We start from the raw sequence: 21,871 nt of genomic DNA, 5'->3' as shown, positions 1-21,871 counted from the left end.
CTCCAGACCTCAAGTGATCCACCCGACTTGGCCTCCCCAAGTGCTGGGATTACAAGCATGAGCCACTGTGCCCAGCCTCATGTTTTGAATTAACATTTAATTCTTATGCCTGTAATAATCACCTACAACAATCCCCATTTTGCACAGATCAGAAAACTGAAGCACAGAGAGGTTGCATCATTCTTCCAAAGTATAAGTCATGAAATTGGCATTTGAACTCAAGTTTTGGATCTAACAGTAACTAACGCAATTCAATGCCCCGGAGAAGTCATTTCATCTCCCTGTTCTGTAAAGTGATTGCACAAGTAATCTTCAGTATTTGGTCTATGTCTAATGTTTTAGTTCCCTTGCACACTATGTAGAATACTTTAAAATGGTAAACTGTTAATATTAAAAGGAAAAAAGCAGATTCTCTTAAGACATAAACAGGAAATCCATGTGTGTAAGTCTTGTTTCTATTTTCCTTAGGTGTTTCAGATGCCCATTAAGAAGCAGGCCATGAATTTTGGTGTGGACTTTAAAGGTTCACATAATAATTTTTCAGGCCTGGCGCGGTGGCTCATGCCTGTAATTCCAACACTTTGGGAGGTCGAGGTGGGTGGATCATGGGGTCAGGAGTTCGAGACCAGCCTGGCCAACGTGGTGAAACCCTGTCTCTACTAAAAATACAAAAATTAGCTGGACGTGGTGGCGGATGCTTGTAATCCCAGCTACTCAGGAGGCTGAGGCAGGAGAATTGCTTGAACCCGGGAGGCAGAGGTTCTCAAGAGTGTGCCATTGCTCTCCAACCTGGGCAACAAGAGCCAGACTGTCTCAAAAAAAAGAATTTTTCATTTGGCCAGGCACAGTCACTCATGCCTATAATCCCAGCACTTTGGGAGGCTGAGGCAGGCAGATCACAAGGTCAGGAGATGGAGACCATCCTGGCTAATAGGGTAAAACCCCATCTCTACTAAAAAAAAAAAAAAAAAAGAATTTGTCATTTAACAAAATTAATTGATAATTCATAAACATAAAGCTTAGGAATGAAGGCATGAAGAAAGAAGGAGATGGCATTTTTGCTGGACTATTGTAGGGTTTAGAAATGAAAAAGACCTCCTTTGTATGCCATTCTGGATAGTGGAGGTAGAGGAACACAGGGTTTCTATTTCTAACATGGTCCCAGGGAGTATATTATACTGACTTCTACTTCTGTAAAGCCAGATCAGCTTTACACAGAACACTGTGTTCAGGTGCTTCTAGTCTGCTCCGTTGCCCCTTTTAGAGCACTGAAAATTAAAGATCAGTGTCCCCCTTAAAACTGTGGCGAACTGTTACACAAGCTCTTAATCATGATTTGACTGTCATATGACATCAACAATACGTATACAGGTTAAGCCACCTTTCACTTATGTTTACTACAAGAGATGATAGACTTAGTTTTCTGAATGCCACAGTCTTGATGGCTGATTTGGTAGTTTGAGATAGCTAGACCTCCTGCTTCTAAAGCCTGATTGCCAAATATAAACTTGATATATGTAATTCCTAGCAAAGTGTTTGCATGAGAGAACCTGTAATTTGTTAGCATCCCTACAATCCTGAAAAACTGCACCTAATATCTGGGTGGAGGATAATTTTGATGGCCCTTTGGACATTAGCGTGATTCAGGTTTGTGGAAATCACCGTGAAACATGAAGCCATAGACTCAAATTTTATGAAACCTTGATCCTTTGTGACATTGCTGTTGGTGAGTGTTCCCCTGTAAGTCTGATTCTGAGATTTAAAACTTGTGAGAAGAGAGCCAACATTGTTGTGTGTTTTCTATGGATTTGTTATATGTACTAGGCAATTTTTCACGTGCATGTTATTTAATCTTTACAACAACCTCATCAGGGAGGTACTATAATTCTTGAGGAAATAGACCCACCATGTCCAAAATCAGGGTCTAAATTCAAATAGTATGACTGACTCCAAAGCCATTGCTCCTGTCACATCTCAGTGCTTCTCCTGGAATCTTATGTCCCTCTATCAGGCTTGAGTGCACTGCCTGAACCCCACTGTTTTCATTCCTTTACATTCATTCTATCATTTAAGTGTTCTCATTCTTTCTAAAGCAATTTCCAACTCAAATGTTAAGGCTTTCCTTTGCCATAGCAGGGCATGGTTGCTAAGAAGTAGAAGAGTTTATAATACAAAAATTAGCCAGGGTTGGTGGCACGCGCCTGTGGTCCCAGCAACTTGGGGAGGCTAAGGCAGGAGAATTGCTTAAGCCCAGGAGGCAGAGGTTGCAGTGAGACGAGATCATGCCACTGTCCTCCAGCATGGGCGACAGAGCAAGATTCCATCTCAAAAAAATAAATAAATAAAAAATAAGCCTTCTGAGTCAGAAAAGAGAAGTCAGGAGCAAAGACATTTATTCCTACAGGCTTTGGAAGAGACCCATAGTGCTACAAAAACCTTGGCGTTCTAGAACATTGCCCCCTTCTTTCATTTTGAGAGGATGGTTTTCTATACCAGATTGCCAATGTGATCTAAATATTAAATTTGTTAACTTTATCAAGGTATATTGAAGTACACTAAACAGCATGTTTAAAGTGGACAATCTTATCAGCTTTGACATGTATATACTTGTAAAACTCCCCACAATCAAGATAACAAACATTTCCATACCCTTGCCAACATTGATTTTTAACTTTTACAAACCTGTTCATGTAGTGATGCAAGTCTCACGTGGTAAAAACTTTTCACACTGAGCTACAGTCTTAAGGGAGTGAGAGCACAGAGGGATAAGCAGGCCTTTAAATGCTGAAAAATACATCTTTCTTTCTAACCTGAAAGATTGCTTGAAAAAGAGTATAAAGCATTAGACCTAATGACATTTAGTAAAGGTATTATTTGTCATCTAATTTAGTTTTATCTTTCTAATTTTCTAGTGGAATATTTTGAGGCATAATTTAAAATAATCGTGGAAGAAAACAGTTGACCAAGGAAAATAGAAACATCTGAGCCAATCATCTAGATAAAAGATAAATAGAAGAAAATTATGTATGAAATCAGAACAGAAGGTGGAGACTTGGCAGCTTTCTTCCTACCATGGGGAGCTTTCAGGGCTTCCTGGCCTGGGGAAATGATGCCCTGGCACTTATTTAGCCTAGTGGCCATCTGTCTCTGCTAGGACATGAAGCCTACAATAGGTTTATGAGAAGAAAACAAAAAACAAACAAACAAAAAAAACCTGTCCTTCCACAGAGGATGTTAGGTGAGCAATCTGAGCAATCCTAATTAGAACTTTGTTAAAACTAGTGATTGCTAAATGAACTGCACCCTTGGTGGCCAGTGGGTGGTAATTAAAACCTTTTGTAAAATATTTTGTAAATGTAGCTAAAAGTGATTTTGGAAAAATAGAAAAATCCCTATGTTGTCAACTTTTAGAGTGTTCCTTCCCTTTTGTGTTTAAATATACTGGGTTTCTTTAAGCAAACCTCTCTGTATTAGTTCATTTTCACAGTGCTTTAAAGAACTTCCGGAGACTAGGCAATTCACAGAGAAAAGAGGTTTAATTGACTCACAGTTCCACAGGGCTGGGGAGGCCTCAGGAAACTTAAATCACGATGGAAGGCAAAGAGGAAGCAGGGCCTTCACATGGCAGCAGGAGAGAGAAGAGTGAGGAGCAAAGGGGGAAGAGTCCCTTATAAAACCATCAGATCGGCCGGGCGCAGTGGCTCAAGCCTGTAATCCCAGCACTTTGGGAGGCCGAGACGGGCGGATCACGCAGGTCAGGCGGATCCAGACCATCCTGGCTGACACGTGAAACCCCTCGCCTCCCTACTAAAAAATAAAACTTAGGCCGGGCTGCAGGTGGCTTCGTAGTCCCAGCTACTCGGGAGGCTGAGGCAGGAGAATGGCGTAACCCGAGGCGGAGCTTGCAGTGAGCTGCGATCCGGTCACTGCACTGCAGCCTGGGCGACAGAGCGAGACTCCGTCTCAAAAAAAAAAAAAAAACCATCAGATCTTGGCCGGGCACAGTGGCTCACGTCTGTAATCCCAGCCCTTTGAGAAACAGAGACAAGGCAGATCACTTGAAGTCAGGAGTTTGAGACTAGCCTGGCCAACATGGTGAAATCCTCTCTCTACTAAAAATACAAAAATTAGCCAGGTATGGTGGTGCACGCCTGTAATCTCAGGAGGCTGAGGCTGAGGCACGAGAATTGCTTGAACCTGGGAGGCAGAGGTTTCAGTGAGCCGAGATTGCGCCCCCTCACTCCAGCCTGGACCACAGCGTGAGATTCTGTCTCAAAAAAAAAAAAAAAAAAAAAAAATCAGATCTCGTGAGAATTCATTATTATGAGAACAGCTTGGGGGAAGCTGCCCCCATGATCGTCACCTCCCACCAGGCCTCTCCCTAGGCATGTGGGGTTTATGGGGGTTACAATTCAAGATGAGATTTGGGTGGAACAGCCAAACCATGTCACTGTCTGTCTTCTGCTGCCTCATTTTTTTCACACCCTCCTCTCAAATACTGTAGATGAGACAGCCTCATACCACTGAAACTTCTCTCAGTCACCACCATTTCCTCTGGACCAACTTGGGCTCATCTTCCATTTTCTTTTAGCTGTCGTAGGCATCATTAGCAAATACGTTGTTGGGCTCCACTGGGCACTGTTGGTTTCTTGCTCCTTGTGATTCATTTCTTGACTTTTTATCCCTTGCATTTGTCCTCTGCCTTTTGTTCTAAGTACATTTTCTCCCTCTCATTAACTAATCTGAGAACCAATCCTTGTACCTCTTATACATTATACACTTGGCTGCTTACTAGTTCTGTGACCCTGGACACAAGTTACTTGATTCTACTTCAATTTTTCCATCTGTAAAATGGGTAGAATAGACTTAGCTTATAGTGCATTTGTGAGGATTAAATGTTAATATATGTAAAGTGCTTAGACAAGGTTAGCAGTAGTAAACACTCCTGAGTGTTTGCTTTTTTTTTTTTTTTTTTTTTTTTTGACTCCATTGCCCAGGCTGGAGTGCAGTGGCATGATCTCAGCTCGCTGCAACCTCTGCCTCCCAGGTTCAAGCGATTCTCCTCCCTCAGCCTCCTGAGTAGCTGGGATTACAGGAGCACACCACTGCAACCGGCTAATGTTTGTATTTTTAGTAGAGACAGGGTTTCACCATGTTAGTCAGGCCGGTCTCGAACTCCTGACCATGTGAGCCACCGTGCCCAGCCAAGTGTTTGCTTTTTTATGTTAAATCTTGTATGTTGGAAATTATTACTCTCCAAACTTCTTTTACCCTGACTTTTCCCAATCTGCTTTAGTTACTTGTAGCTAATTCAACTGAAGCATCTCATGGAACCTGGAGCAATTAAAAGCTAAGCAAAGAATCTTGTAACCCTAAATGATTTTTTTATGTCATTCTAGTTTCCAGTTACATGATTCTTTCCTTTTGGTTTTCCATCAAATCTAACCCATCATTTGGTTCTGCCAGTTACCTTCAAATCTCTCAGTTTGATTTTTTTTCCATTTCTGTAGTCAGGCAGTCATGATTCCAGTCATTCTTTCTCTCTTCACATAGATGATAAAACAGTCAGCAGGCTTTGTCTTGTTCACCAACACAACCTTAGCACCTAGAATATCTGGTAGCATATAAAAGGTGGTGAATGTTGAATATCTAATTTACCTGTTTTAGCCACCTCTGGTAATTTCCTGTAGTATTAAGCCTAAACTCCTGAACCCTACTATCAGGTTTCACTATTACTGCCTATTTAGTACTTTTACATCATCGATTCTGTATTCTACTTCAAAAAGGTCCCATGGTATTCTCTGTTTACCTTGTAATTATTATTTCCATATCATTTCTATTTCTTGGGATGCCCTTCACTGCTATTCCGTGTCTTTAAAATCATGCCCAGAACACACCATTTCTACAGAATTCCTCCATGTTGGCTCTACCAACTCTAGTCACTTTTCTGTTCTGCGATGTTTCAGCACCTGTGTTTGATTTTCATTGTATCTGTTTGTACTAAAATCTGTGACGGGTATGCTGTATCTGCTCATGAGTATATGCTCCTGGAGATCAGGGACAGCCTTGGTTCTCTTACAACCTTCTCAGTGTCAGTGACATGCCCTACACACTTCAAGATGATCAGTAAATGTCTATGCAGTGACTCTAGAATGTAAGAATTGTTTCCTATTGATCCTTGTTAGGTCCTAAAGAGGTCGTGTGGTAGAAACCACTACTATCAGTGCAGTTTGTCTTTAGTAGAGATTTGGGGCCATTAAATAATGGAGGGTTAGGATTATGTTGTTCAAGAGTCTAGGCCACAAAGGAGCCAGTCTGCTCTGAATAGGTAATTCTGCGGTAATAGTTATGGACTACAATGTAAAATATTACTTTTATTGATATTTTGTGATCCCAGATATTTAATTCGGGAAGAGGGTAACCCATAAACCTATAGACTTAAAATGAAATCAAATCATATTTGAGTAAATGGTATGGATTTTTCCCTTATTTATTTTAGAGTGGTTTTAAGTCCACATTAAAATTAAGTGGAAGAAACAGAGATTTCCCATGTACCCCCTACTCCCACACATGCATAGCCTCCCCCAGTATCAACATTCACCGTTAGAGTAGTTCATTTGTTAAAATAAATGAACCTACACCGAAACGTCATTATCACTCAGAAGTCCATAGTTTAGGGTTCACTTTTTTTTTTTTGAGATGGAGTCTTGCTCTGTCGCTTCCAGGCTCGAGTGCAGTGGCATGATCTCAGCTCACTGCAGCTCCTCGGCCTCGGTTTCATACACCATCTTCTTCTGCCTCAGCCTCCTGGTAGCTGGGACTGCAGGTGCCCTCACACCTCGCCTATTAGTTTTTTGTTTTTGTTTTTGTTTTTTTTAGTAGAGACGGGTTTCACTGCAGCTAGCCAGGATGGTGTCGATCTCCTGACCTCGTGATCCACCAGTCTCGGCCTCCCAAAGTGCTGGTAGGGTTCACTCTTGGTGTTGTACATTCTGTGGGTTTGGACAACTTTATATTGACGTGTATCCATCATTAATAGTATCATCCAGAATTGTTTCACTGTCCTGAAAAATCCTCTGTGTTCTACCTATTCATCCCTCTCTCCCTCCTAACCCCATGGCAACCATTGAACTTTTTCATTGTCTTTGTGGTTTTGCCTTTCACTTAACTAATATGCATTTAAGTTTTTGCCATGTGTTTTCATGACTCACTAGCTCACTTATTTATTTTATTATTTATTTATAGATAGGGTCTTACTCTGTCACCAAGGCTGGAGTATGGTGGCCCAGACATAGCTCACTGCAGCCTCAAACTTCTGGGCTCAAGCAAATCCTTCCTCAGTCTTCCAAGTAGCTGGGACTATGGGCAGACACCACCATGCCTGGCTAATTTTTTATTTCTTTCGTAGAGATGGCGCCTTGCTCTGTTACCCAGGCTGGTTTTAAACTCTTAGCCTCAAGCCATCCTACCACCATAGCCTCCCTAAGCACTGGGATTGCAGGCATGAACCATTGTGCCCAACCTCCTGGGATTTTGATTGGGATTTGCATCAAATCTATAGACTAAGCTGGGAAGAACTGACGTCTTGACAGTATTAAGCCTTCCTGTCTATGAACATGTACGCTCTCTCTATTTAGTAATTATTTTATCAAGGTTTTTTTTTTTGTCATTGTTTCATTTCTTATACATACTTTGTTAGACTTATACCTATTTTCTTTTTGAGGTGCTAATGTAAATTGTGTTTTAAATTTCAGATTCTACTTGCTCATTGCTGATGTATAGGGGAGCAGTTGACTTTTGTATATTAACTTTGTATCTTGCAACCTTGCTATAATTGCTTATTAGGTCCAGTAGCTTTTATGTTGATTCTTCATATTTTTTACCTAGACAGTATATCATTTGCAAACAAAGGCAGTTTTATACCTTTTCTTGTCTTGCCTTGTTTTATTGCATTAGCTAGGACTTCCAGTACAGTGTTAAAAAGTGGTGATGAGAGGGGACATCCTTGTCTTTTTCCCAGTCTTAGTAGGAAAGCTTTGAGTTTCTCACCATTAAGTATGTCTTAGCTATAAGGTTTTTGTTGTTTTTGTTTTTGTTTTTTAAACGGAGTCTCACTTTGTCGCCCAGGCTGAGGTGCAGTGGCTCGATCTCAGCTCCCTGCAAGCTCCGCCTGCTGGGTTCACTCCATTCTCCTGCCTCAGCCTCCCAAGTAGTTGGGACTACGGGCACCTACCACCATGCCTGGCTAATTTTTTTTGTATTTTTTAGTAGAGATGGGGTTTCACCGTGTTAGCCAGGATGGTCTCGATCCTCTGACCTCATGATCAGCCCACCTCGGCCTCCCAAAGTGCTGGGGTTGCAGGCATGAGCCTTTTTTTTTTTTTTTTTTTTTTTTAAATGGAGTTTTGCTCTTCTTGCCCAGGCTGGAGTGCAGTGGTACAATCTTGGCTCACCACAGCCTCCACATCCCAGGTTCAAGCGATTCTCCTGCCTCGGCCTCCTGAATAGCTGGGATTACATGCATGTGCCACCACGCTCGGCTAATTTTGTATTTTTAGTAGAGATGGGGTGTCTCCATGTTGGCCAGTCTGGTCTTGAACACCCTACCTTAGGTGATCTGCCCACCTCAGCCACCCAAAGTGCTGGGATTACAGGCATGAACCACCGTGCCTGGCCAGCTATAGCGTTTTTGTAGATATTCTTTATCAAGTTGAGGAAGTTCCCTTCTATTCCTAGTACTGATAATGAGTGTTGGGTTTTGTTATATGCTTTTTCAGCATCTATTGATGTGATCATGTGATTTTTCTTCTTTAGCCTATTGATATTATGGATTATATTAATTAATTGATTTTCAAATGTTGAACCAGTCTTGAATACTTGAGACTAAAGCCTACTTGGTCATGGTGTATAATTATTTATACAGTGTTGAATTTGATTCGTTAATATTTTGTTGAGGGTTTTTCAGTCTGTGTTCATGAAGGATATTGGTCTGTAGTTTTCTTTGCTTGTAATGTTGGTTTTGGTATTAGGGTAATGTTGGCCTCATAGAATTAGTTAGGAAGTACAGTGGCCCCCCATTATCTGTGGGGGGATATGGTCTTGGAATGTTCCAGAACCCCCAGTGGCTGCTTGAAACTGTGGATAGTACTGAACCTAAATGCTGTCAATTGGAACATAATTCTTTTCTTGTCTTCCACCCACAAATGTAATGCCTTTTTCATCTGAACTAATTACTTGTCATTCACTGTGTTTTAACTATTGCGGTTTGAAGTGCCACAGCAAGACTAGCATGAATTTTTTTCCTTATTTACAACTTCACAGATAAATTTGTTCTTATCTTAGATCTTAGCAATATCAACATTCAGATGTTTTTCTTTATTTGAGAACCTCCACATTTTCATTTAAAAAGAAGTACTTTATGGCTTCTCTTTAGCATATCTAAATTGCCAGCACCACTACTCTTGTGTTTTAGGGCCATTATTAAAATAAGAGTAATTTTAACATAAGCACTGCGATAATGCAACTGTTGATCTGATAACCAAGATGGTTACTAAGTGATGAATGGGCAGGTGGTGTATACCGCATGGATACTCTAGACAAAAGGTTGATTCATGTCCCAGGCCAGAGGGAGCAGGATGGCAAGAGATTTTATCATGCTACTCAGAAAATTAAACAATTTAAAATTTATGAATTGTGTGATTCTGGATTTTTCGATTTAATATTTTTGGACCACAGTTGACCAAGAGAAATTGAAACTGCAGAAAACCAAACTGTGAGTAAAGGGAGGAATGCTGTATTCCCTTTTCTGTCTGATGAGAAAGATTGTAGAGAATTGTTATAATTTGTTTCTTAAATGTTTGATAGAATTTACCAGTGAATCCATCTGGAATTGGTGCTTTTCTGTTTTGGAAAGTTATTAATTATTGATTCAATTTCTTTAATAGATGTAGGCCTATTCAGATTGTCTGTTTTGTATGAGTTTTGGCAGATCATGTCTTTCAAGGAATGGGTCCATTTTATGTAGGTTATCAAATGTGTAGGCATAGAGTTGTTCATAATATTCCTTTATTATCCTTTCAACATTGTGGGATCTGTAGTGATGTCTTCTCTTTCATTTCAGTAATTTGTGTCCTCTTTTTTTCTTGATTAACCTGGGTAAGAGGTTTACCGATTTTATTGACCTTTTGGTCAATAAAACCTTTTAATCAGCTTTTGGTTTTGTTGATTTTTTTTTTTTCTTTTTTGTGACAAGGTCTCACTCTGTTGCCCAGGCTGGAGTGAGATCACAGCTCACTGCAGCCTCAAACTCCCCGGGGCAGGCAATCCTCTTAGTTTCCCAAGGTGGAAACTTACTGTTTGATTTTAGATATTTCTTCTTCTCTAATACAGGCATTATAAATTTCCCAGTGATCACTGCTTTTGCTGCATCCTGAAATTATAAGTTGTTTTCCTTTAATTAAAATATATTTTAATTTATCTTGATTTCTTCTTTGACACCATGTGTTATTTAGAAATGTATTGTTTAATATCCATGTATTATGGATTTTCAGCTACCTTTCTGGTATTGATTTCTAGTTCATTTCCATTATGGTGTAAGCAGACATTGTATGATTTCATTTTGTTATGGTATGTTTTATGTTTCAGAATGTGGTCTGTCTCGGTGAATGTTCCATGTGAACTTGAGAGAAAAATGTGTATTTTGCTGTTGTTGGATGAAGTACTTTAAACATATTCATTACATTAAATTGATTGATGGTATTGTTGCATTCAAGTATGTCATTTCTGATTTTCTGCTTGTTAGATCTGTTCATTTCTGATTGGGGGGTGTTGAAGGCTTCAACTATAATAGTGGATTCATCTCTTTCTCTTTGTAGTTCTGTCAGTTTCTGCCTCACATACTTTGATGCTGTGCTGTTAGGTGCATACACATTAAACATTATTATTTCTTCTTGGGCCAGGCATGGTGGCTCATGCCTGTAAATCCAGCAAGCGAGGTAAGTGGATTGTTTGCACCCAGGAGTTTGAGACCAGCCTGGACAACATGAACATGGCAAAACCCTGCCCCTACAAAAAAATACAAAAATTACCTGGGCTTGGTGGAGTATACCTGTAGTTCCAGCTACTCATGAGACTAAGGCAGGAGGATAGCCTTGAGCCAAGGAGTTCAAGGCTGCAGTAAGCTATGATCACACCAGTGTGTTATAGTCTAGGTGACAGCAAGACCCTGTCTCTAAAAATAAATAAGAAAAAAAAATGTTTTTAAAGGTTCTTATTTTACCTTCACTTATTTCTTCTCCAGTGCTTTTCCTTTCTATCTGTAGATCTGATAATATTTCTTGCAAGGCAGGTCTGTGAGTAACACATTCACTCAATTTTTGTCTATCTGAGAAAGTCATTATTTCTCCTTCAGTGTTTTTTTTTTTTTTTTTTGGTTTTTTTGTTTGTTTGTTTTTTTGTTTTTAAAACGGAGTCTTGCGCTTGTCCCCCAGGCTGGCGTGCAATGGCGCAATCTCGGCTCACTACAACCTCCGCCTCCCGGGTTTGAGCAATTCTCCTGCCTCAGCTTCCCGAGTAGCTGGGATTATAATCACCCACCACCAGGCCCGGCTAATTTTTTTTGTATTTTTACTAGATACAGGGTTTCACCATGTTGGCCAGGCTGGTCTCAAACTCCTGACCTCGGGTGATCCACCCGCCTTGGCCTCCCAAAGTGCTGGGATTATAGGCATGAGCCACCACGCCTAGCCTCTCCTTCAGTTTTGAAGGATAATTTCACAGCATACAGAATGGTAGGTTGGTGGGTTTTTCTATGCTTTAGATATTTCACTTCACTGTATATTTGCATTGTTTCTGAGAAGTTGAAGTTGGATATGTAATTCTGTTTTTGTTGTGTGTGTGTGTGTGTTTTGTTTTGTTTTTGTTTTTGTTTTTGTTTTGAGGCAAGGTCTGTTTCTGTTGCCAAGGCTGGAGTGCAGTGACACAGTCTCGGGTCACTGCACCCTAGACCTCCCAGGCTCAAGCGATCCCCTCACCACAGCATCCAGAGTAGCTGGAACTATAGGGACACACCACCACACCCAACTAATTTTTGTATTTTTTGTAGAGACAGGGTTTCACTATGTTGCTCAGGGTGATTTTGAACTCCTGAGCTCAGGCTATCTCAAACTATCTGCCCATCAAAGCCTCCCAAAGTGCTGGATTACAGGCATGAGCCACCGCGCCCAGCCATTTAATTATTCTCTTTGCTCCTCTGTGGGTAAACTGTTTTTTTCCCCTCTGGCTTTTTGTTTTTGGTAGAGATTGGGTTTCCCTATGTTGCCCAAGCTGGCCTCAAACTCCTGGGCTCAGGCTACCCTCCTGCCTTGGCCTCTCAAAAGTGCTGGAGTTACAGGCATGAATCACTATGTTTGACCAGGAGGTTTTTTTGTTTTTGGTTTTGTTTTTGTTTTTTTTTTTAATCTTTGATTTCCTGAAGTTTGAAAATGATATGCCTAGATGTGTGTAGTTTTTCTGATATTAACTCTGGAAAATTCTCAGTCATAATTGTTTCAGATATTTTTCCTGTTTCTCTTGTTCTTCTCTGCTATTCCCATTATGTGTATGTTACAGTTTGGTTTGTCCCACAGTTTCTGGATACTCTGTTTTGTGGTGGGGTTTTTTGTTTTTGGATTTCGTGGGGTTTTTTGCGTTTTTTTTGTTGTTTGTTTTTGTTTTTGTTTTGTTTTGTTTTTGTTTTTGAGACAGTCTCGCTCTTGTCGCCCAGGCTGGAATGCAGTGGCTCAATCTCGGCTCACTGCAACCTCTGCCTCCCAGGTTCAAGCAGTTCCTCTTGCCTCCGCCTCCCGAGTAGCAGGCGCCCGCCACCACGCTCGGCTAATTTTTGTACTTTTAGTAGAGACGTAGTTTCGCTATGTTGGCCAGGCTGGTCTCAAACTCCTGACCTGAGGTGATACCCCCACCTGGACCTCCCAAGGTTTTTTGGTCTTTTTTGTCTTTGCTTTTCAGTTTTAGAGATTTTTACTGAGATATCGTCAAACTCAGATATTCCTTCCTCATTCATGTTCAGTTACCAGTAAGCCCATCAAAGGCATTCTTTATTTCTGTTACAGTGGTTTTGTTCTCTAGCATTTCTTTTGGTTCTTTTTTAGGATTTTCATCTCTTATTACATTCCCATTTGTTCTTATATGCTGTCTGCTTCATCCATTAGAGCCATTAGCATATTAATCATGTTTTAAATTCCCAGTCTGATCATTCTAACACCTCTGCCATATCTGAGTCTAGTTTTGTGCTTGCTCTAAAAAACTGGTTTTTTGCCTTTTGGTACATCTTGTAATTTTTTGGGAAAGGTGGATATAATATATGGGAGCTGTGTGAAATGGGCCTTCAGTAATGTGGAGGTTTTAGTCTTTGTGAGCCTCTGCCTCACAAAAAGACTATGACTTGACCAGTGCTGTTCAGTCATAGTCTCTACCTTAGGTGGGACAAGATGGTTAGAAGGGGCTAGAGCTGGGTATTTCTCTTCTCCCAAATTAGTTAGGCTCGATAAAACCCCAGCAGGATAGACTCTAGTTAGTTTCTTCTGAGGGCAGAACGCTCCGGCATATTTAAAAATGGTTCCTTTTGCACCCTCCTCCAACCCAGGGAATTATTCTGACTGTCACTACGAGGAAGTTGTAGAGGTCCAGAAGGTAAAACTCAGGAAGGTATCACTCTCCCCAGACACCCTTCACCAAGTCCCCATGGAGTTTTCTCTCTAAGACTTGCCCACACTGAGCCTTTAGCAATTCACTTAGTTACATTTGAGGTTTCCCTACCCTGCACTGCTTCCGCAGAGATTTCAGCTCCTGGGCGTCTGCTCTGGTAAATGGTGATTGTCTGTATTAGCCTGCCTGTCTGTCCTATTTTGGGGGCAGTGGTTTGCCCTGTGACCTTACTTCTCCCACAGATCTAAGAATATCTGTTGATTTTTCAGTTTGCTCAGCCTTTTACTTGTTAGGATGGAGTGGTGACTTCTACGTTTTTTGCATGCCAGACTAGAAACAGGAAGTGTGATTTTTAGTTTAATGTAAAACTAGAGCATATTTACAACTCAGATTATAATTTTGTAGAAAGAAGTGCCAGAAAGAATAAATAAACTAGAAAATTCCATATTAAATAAAAAACAAATTACCATTTCTAAAAATACTGAAATATGGGAGCTTCTGTAATTGTCTAAATAGCTTACTTCCAGCGTTACGGATTGAGCGCTGGCAGAGCATGATTAAGAAGATACACCAGCCAGCTTTAACTCTTCATGGAGTTTTTCTCTCTTGCCTTCTAGAGATTTGAAAACTAAACCCTGACTCACTGGGATGAAGGGCAGAAGGGAAAAGGGCAGTGTGAAGTTACTGGTATAGGGACTGCTAGTGATCACAACGGTGCTTGAAGTAGGTCCATTTCTACAATGGTATTAGTGAATACACAGAGGCTAAACACAGAAGAGGGAAGATTCGTGTGTGTTCTGCTTTCCAACGAAGCTATCACCCCAGCACATCTTATGTAACTGAGAAGGCAGACCAGATTGAACCTGTGGTGGGTTGGTGACCATTCCAGACTCATTTCACATATTTCATTTCATTCTTTATATTTTCATCCTATTGACATTAAACACAGATATCAGTTCATTAACTCATTTGTTCATTGATAACCATTTCTCAGTGTTCTGGATCTGGTAGACATTTCAGTTTTTTTATCCAAATTGATAATAAGCTGATATCATATTCTAGTTTGAGGAAAGGATATGTTATGTATAACCTTAAAACGTTCATTAAGTTATGCTTTTGGCCAGGCCCGGTGGCTCATGCCTGTAATCCTGGCACTTTGGGAGGTCAAAGTGAGCAGATCACCTAGGTCAGGAGTTCAAGACCAGCCTACCAACATGGAGAAAACCCATCTCTACTAAAAATACAAAATTAGCCGGGCATGGTGGCGCATGCCTGTAATCCCAGCCACTCGGGAGGCTGAGGCAGGAGAATCGCTTGAACCCGGGAGGCGGGTGTTGTGGTGAGTCGAGATCGCGCCATTGCACTCCAGCCTGGACAACAAGAGCGAAACTCCATCTCAAAAAAAAAAAAGTTATGCTTTCAAGTTCCCCCAAGGAAGTCCTGGTAACTATAATGTAGTTTACACACCTAGTCTCAGCTACTCAGGAGGTGGAGGCAGGAGGATTGCTTGAGCCCAGGAGTTTTGAGTCCAGCCTGGGCAACATATGATTTGTAAGGAAATTAACCATTAATACATTTTTTTTAAACCATGAGTGCTTTTTCCCTTCCCTGAGCTAGCTCGTTATGTCATAGCCCTTTTGTTTTTCCTTTTTAATCCATAGCTTCTCTGTACTAGATAGACTAATTGGGATTAAATAAAACACCTCAGTCATTTCTGTGGTAATTTTACTAATGAGACTCATAGATAAGCAGTGAATCTGTGGCAGCTGCTAAAGCTATCATCTCTAATTTGTGATCTCTCTGGACTAAGGACTTCTTGCCAAGTGCTTCAATTTAGGAAGTCCAGGCACTGGGCTGGGCATGGTGACTCACGCCTGTAATCTCAACACTTTGGGCCGCTGAGACAGGTGGATCATTTGAGGTCAGGAGTTTTGAGACTGCCTGGCCAACATGGTGAGACCCCGTCTCTCCCAAAAATACAAAAATTACCCAGGCGTGGTGGTGTGTGCCTGTAATCCCAGCTACTCAGTAGTCTAAGGCAGGAGAATTGCTTGAACCTGGGAAATGGAGGTTGCAGTGAACCGAGATCACATCCCTACACACCAGCCTGGCCAACAGAGCGAGACTCTGTCTCAAAAAGAAAAAAAGAAGTCCAGGCACTAAGAAAACTGCTCTAGGGCCGGGAATGGTGGCTCACTCCTATAATCCTAGCACTTGGGGAGGCTGAGGTGGATGGATCACCTGAGGTCAGGAGTTCGAGACCAGCCTGGCCAACATGGTGAAACTCCATCTATACTGAAAATACAAAAAATTAGCCGGGTGTGGTAGCGGGCACCTGTAATCCCAGCTACTTGGAAGGCTGAGGCAGGAGAATCGCTGGAACCCAGGAGGCAGAGGTTGCAGTGAGCCAAGATGGCGCCACTGCACTCCAGTCTGGGCAACAGAGCGAGACTCCGTCTAAATAAAAAGAAAAAATAAAAGAAAACCGCTGTAGAACACTTGTGGTGAGTTAAGCTTAGAAATCCTTTTTTTTTTTTTTTATTTGCTTGCTTGTTTAAGGTAGCGGATTCATTTCTGTAAAAGATATCCTAATGTAATTTAAATGTTATCTAAGTCTTGTGTAAACATTAATAATATTAGTAGTACGTTCGAGTTGTATGTGCTTTCACTTCTGTTTTAATGAAATTGTGAAATGGATATGAAATGACTTAGAAGAGTGTGGGGTAAGGATCAGCATTCTGGTTAATATAAAATTAAACACTCAAATAATTGGGCATAGGATTTGATAATCATCATTGATGATCAGCTGACAGTGATTGGCATTGTTTTATGTTTTTTTCTCTACAGTGCCATGCTAGCAAGAGAAGCTTAAGCATTTTGTGAGGTATAAACAAAAATGTATTCATTAAGTTTTAAGTTCTTATTCATATCTTCTCTTTCTGAAGGTGCACTTACAGAGTGCTATGATGAACTGGGGAACAGATATCAGCTTCCAGTGTATTGCTTGGCACCACCAATCAACATGATAGAGGAAAAGAGCGACATAGAGACTCTGGATATTCCTGAGCCACCACCCAATTCTGGATATGAATGTCAGCTTCGTTTGCGCCTTTCCACAGGCAAAGACCTCAAGCTTGTGGTTCGCAGCACAGACACAGTATTCCACATGAAGAGACGGTTGCATGCAGCAGAGGGAGTGGAACCAGGTAGTCAGCGGTGGTTCTTTTCTGGCAGACCTCTCACTGACAAAATGAAGTTTGAAGAGCTGAAGATCCCAAAGGACTATGTTGTACAGGTTATAGTGAGCCAACCTGTGCAGAACCCAACACCAGTGGAGAACTGAACTGAGCCCTGTTGGCTGGCTCCCACATCCGTCTGCTCCTTTTTATTGTTATTGTTGTAATTTCCTACTCTACGACGTGAAATTTATTTCACTGCTCTAAATTCCCTATGAATGGATTTAGTTCTGAGGAATTACCAGTGAAAAATTCCATCTGTGATGGAGACCAACAAAAATAATAAAACACAAAGAGCCAGGCTTTGAGACTCATGTAATTACAATTTCTAATTTGAAAGGCAGTTAAGAAATAGATAACCATTTATTTTAAAACACTCAACAACTATGTAATGGCTGTATTTCAGTGACTTGGACTGTAAATGAAACATTGCATCCATGAAGGACAGCACCAAGCACCTTTTTGAATACAGAATTTTTTTAGAAAAATATATCAAATTATATAATTTCCAGAAACCATAAATAATGGATATAAAACTTAAGTTTTCTTTCTTTTTTTTTTTTTTTTTTGTTAATGGAAACTGAAAAGAGCAGTATTTGAGGTTGCTTCTGTTCTGGTTTTTTATTCTTAGCTCAATTAATATTTAGCCATAAATGAAAAGAGACTGGCAAATTGTGCTTTAGTGTTGCTTCCTCATCCCACATGTCGAGCTCCTTATTTACATTCACACTAAAGTTTGGTGCCTTCCAGCACATTAGTGGCAGGCACCTTTCTGGAACACTAGGCAATAATTTTGTCAATACAGTCAGGTCTCTGATTTTCAACGATACTCAGTTGAAAGGTTGCTGTCATCTTGCTGCATAAGTATTTTGAAAGGTCTATATAATGAAGCCGTTTTTATATCCAGGCTTAGAAGTTCACTACTATATAGTACCTTCATTGATCTATCTATTCTGCTTGGAACTTTTCATAGCTAAGTATAACCCCCAAATGCATGGTTCCTGGGCCAGGAAACACCAGAATCAAGTATAGCTGTTCCCACTACAAGTTAATAAAGTAAATGATCTCCTCCACTTTGCATGGAGGGGTGTAAGGAAAGCCTATTCTATCTGTGCCTGGGAGAACTGTGCCTATTTTCAATCTTTTAGGGGAAATTTCAACTCAAAATTTCTAAGTGTGAAAAGTTTACTGGTGTCACATAAACATTAGCAGTGAGACCAAATAATGAAACATTGCTTTATACCTTAGTGCTTTCCAGTTCACTGTTACCTCTAGTCATGGTAGATGACAATTTTCCTCCCTCATCTTTTGTAGCAAAGAAGCAAATTAAGAGTCTTTTGCAATAGATTAGGGGACTGAAAAATCCAGGGAGATAACCTGATCTTCTCTACTATGACTGGAGTAAAGCTGCCAAGAGTTAGGTTTAATTTGGAGCCTTTTAAAAGTTGGTTCCATAAGTGAGAAGGGGGGCTAACATGACCACTGTGCCCCTGAGAATCCATGAGATGGAAAAGTACAGGCAAGAAGGCACTTAACGCTGTTCTCAGTCGGAAAATGTCAGCCCTCCACACCTACTTGGATGTGAAGTGCATTATTAATTTTAATGACAAAATGAAACTGCTAATTAGTTTAAATGTAATGTTTAAATGGTATTGAATTTCCTATAGCCTGATTAAATCTGTAATTGTAACATCATGTTTCTGAGAGCTTTAACTACTTCCTTATTTTTATGTAATCATTTTAAAGATTGTGGCTATATCTAATTTAAATTTGCTGATGATTGAATCTAAATTCAAGCAAAGACCACAGCATTAATCCCAAAGGAGAATTTTTTTTGTGTTTAGAAGTGGAGATATTAGGGTAATTCAGTGTATTGCTCCTGTCATCAAAGTTTTTGTTCATTTGTGTGCCACATCGAATAGCAGCACTTCTCCAAGTTTGTCAACTGGAAAAGAATAAGTGTTTAAAACTATTTTTTCTTAAGCAAATTTGGTGATGTCATCAATATTTATGATATCGATTGGTAAAAGGTCTTTGTTGAGGATTTGAGCTCTCTTTTTTAAGAGTTTATTTTATTTTAAAGGAACATATACTTTGAATAACAATTCTCTGGGCATGTTTAACTAACCTAGATGGGAAAACCATGGTGCTGTTTAATTGTAAATAGATTGCTATAAGATTGGACCAGTACTTGATGTGTATAATTTTAGTACATAGGGTTTATGTGCTTTTTTTTAAAAGAAAAAAAAAAGGTTCAATTTTTCTCTTTGTCTTTGCCTTTATAATTGGTTTCTAATTGTTTTTACTCTCTATATAAGGGTAATTGCCTCATTCTAAGTGAGAATTATGAAGGTTTTCCTCCTTTTTAAAACCTTTGCTCAATAAATAACAGGTTCATTATCACCAAACTTAGGCTCTGCTATGCCAAGTCATACATGGTCATTTATAAATGTGCTTCATCTTCTACGTTGAAATCTTGGTCTAAAATAGGTTGTTGTGTTTTTCTTTTTCTTTTTGTTTTATAAGAATCATGCTGGCCGGGTGCCGTGGCTAATGCCTGTAATCCCAGCACTTTGGGACACTAAGACGCGAGGACTGCTTGGGCTCAGGAGTTCAAGACCCAGCCTGGGCAACGTAGAGGAGACCCCATCTCTACTAAAAATTTAAAAATTGGCCAGGCGTGACAGAGCACGCCTGTAGTCCCAGCTATTTTGGAGGCGGAGTTGGGAGGATCGCTTGAGCTGGGATGTCAAGGCTGCAGTGACCCATGATCATGCCATTTCACTCCAGCCCGGGTACATTTCATGGAAAGTAGGTGATACTTCATAGTTTTATGAAGTAGGCAATACACACCCATGGAAAAAGAGTCCAGATATATCAAGGTGAAAAGAGTCTTTCACTCCTGTCGCTCTTGTTTCTCCTCCCCAGAGGTAACAACTTTGACCATTTTCTGGTATCTTTAAACTTGAGCATGCATCAGAATCACGTGGAAGCTTATTAAAACAGGTTGCTTGACACTTCCCGCAGACGCTCTGAGTCAGTAGATCTGGGTGTTGTCCTATAACTTGCATGCTTAAAAGTTCCCGGGTTGTGCTGCTGCTGCTGCTGATCTGGGAGGTGCACTCAAGAACCACTCTTCTAGTGTATATGGCTATATTCACTCCACCTCGTTTTTTCCCGTAAATACATATACTATTCTGCACTCTGTTTTTTTTCTAAAATGGTAAACCTCAGAGATCATTCAGCATACACAGATCTAGAGCTGCATAATTCCTCTTAATAGGTGCAGTGGTACTCCATGGTCTGGGCATACCATAGTTACATCAGTGTCTATTCTGGTAGGCTTTGCTGTTCCAATTTTTTTGCTAATACGAACCGTGCTGCAGTGAGTTTCCTTTGTCATAGGTAAGATCTTTGTCTGTATACATAGGTGTAGGAATCGCATTCTATAGATTTATGTGACTTGTCCTCCAAAGCGATTTTACCAGTTAATCCTTATACTACAGCAGTATGACTGCTCTAATTTTTCTGCACCCTGACCACCTTTCTGATCTTTGACAATTGGATAAGAACTTTGTCCTGTGGTTTTGCTTTGTATTTTCCTTATGAGTGAAGTTTCACATTTTACGATATTTTAAGGCCACTTTTTTTTTCGTTTTGTTTTGTTTTGTTTTGTTTTGTTTTTCTGTGAATGTTCTGTTTGCCCATACTCCTATTGCATTTTGGTCTTGACTCTCAAGACTTATGAGTACCCATTCTATATTCAGGAAATTAGTTCTTTTCTATCATGTGTTGCCATGTCTTTTGTTTGTGTGGAATTTACCGTGTGCAAATTTTAAGTTTTTCATGGTCAGATCTGTCAGTCTCTTATTTTACAGCTTCAGGGTTTTCTTAACCTCAAAAGATCTTCCCCAATCTGAGGTTATAAAAATGTTTCCCCAATCCAAGGTTAAAAAATATTTCTCGTGTGTTTCCTTTTTGGTTTCATTGTTATGTGAAATTTATTCTGGTGAAAGAAGTAGGGTAGCAATCCACGTGTATTTTTTCAAATAGCTATGTCACTTTTCTGGATAATACTTACTGAATAACTTTTATCTATCTTTTCCCCATTAATGTGAAAAAAATCCTTATTTTATGACAAGTTTTTAAGACACTATAGTGTTTTAATGGTCTTATTAATTGGACAAATTAGCAGATATACATTGTGTCCACCTCCAACTCTCAAATACTGTAATTTAGTGTTTTTACTTATGGAGAGGAAAGAATGAAGCTGATAACCTCCCTTGCTATAGCCAATCTTCTGTGATGTCTGTTTGGGCCTCTTGTGGCTCCTCTGATCCTCCTGGTTCTGTAGGCTGTGAAGGTGGGTAACTGTCCCACTCAGCAGATGTCAGCACAGTGCATTTGTCTCTTTCTAATCATTGTCTTTAGTATGAGGCTTAAGATGATAAGACGTGAACTCTAAGGACTGGTGGAAGATGTTGTGTTGATGCAAAGGGAACTGCAGTTTTTGCCACTGGCATTAAAAGCATTAAACGCAATGGCAAAACTGCAATCCCCTTTGCACCAACCTAATAAATGATCTCACTTTATTTATGGTTAGCTTCCTCCAAATGTCTTCCCTCTTTGTAGTGGATGTAGATTGTGGAGGAACCAGTCTGTTGGCCTGGGCTGAAACTGTAGCTGGGTAAGCCCTCCCTCCCATTAGGCCTGCATTCCTCTACCTCTGCAGGTGCTGCTCTCTCCCCAAGGCTGAGGCCACCTGAACACACTTGGTTGACCAAAACATTTCAGTGCAACTGTGACATAGTAATGATACAGAGTGTTGGTACCATCCAAAAACATACCTAAATGTACATTGAAGAGTAAACTCTACCCTTAAAAGCATAATCTGATGGGCTATTTCACTGTGGAAATAGTGAAACTTACAT

At 40.2% G+C, this 21,871-nt stretch overlaps 1 protein-coding gene and 1 long non-coding RNA gene across 3 annotated transcripts in view; both read left to right on the top strand.

Annotated features, from left to right (window-relative positions):
* The window catches only part of UBTD2 (ubiquitin domain containing 2), a 71,749-nt gene extending 52,401 nt beyond the window's left edge, over nt 1-19,348 (top strand). For both annotated transcript variants that reach the window (XM_003900521.4, XM_009209572.4), the window contains exon 3: nt 16,650-19,348. In XM_003900521.4, coding sequence (XP_003900570.1) covers nt 16,650-17,047 — 398 coding nt within the window. In that variant the 3' untranslated portion in view covers nt 17,048-19,348. The remainder of the gene's footprint in view (nt 1-16,649) is intronic.
* LOC103885583 lies at nt 925-14,664 on the top strand. Its single transcript, XR_648735.4, has 2 exons — nt 925-3,238; nt 14,322-14,664. It is a non-coding gene; the product is annotated as an uncharacterized LOC103885583 (long non-coding RNA).
* Nucleotides 19,349-21,871: the final 2,523 nt, after the last annotated feature.

This window comes from Papio anubis, chromosome 5, assembly GCF_008728515.1.
Source record: "Papio anubis isolate 15944 chromosome 5, Panubis1.0, whole genome shotgun sequence".
NCBI lineage: Eukaryota > Metazoa > Chordata > Mammalia > Primates > Cercopithecidae > Papio > Papio anubis.
This window is presented reverse-complemented; position numbering and strand designations above follow the sequence as displayed.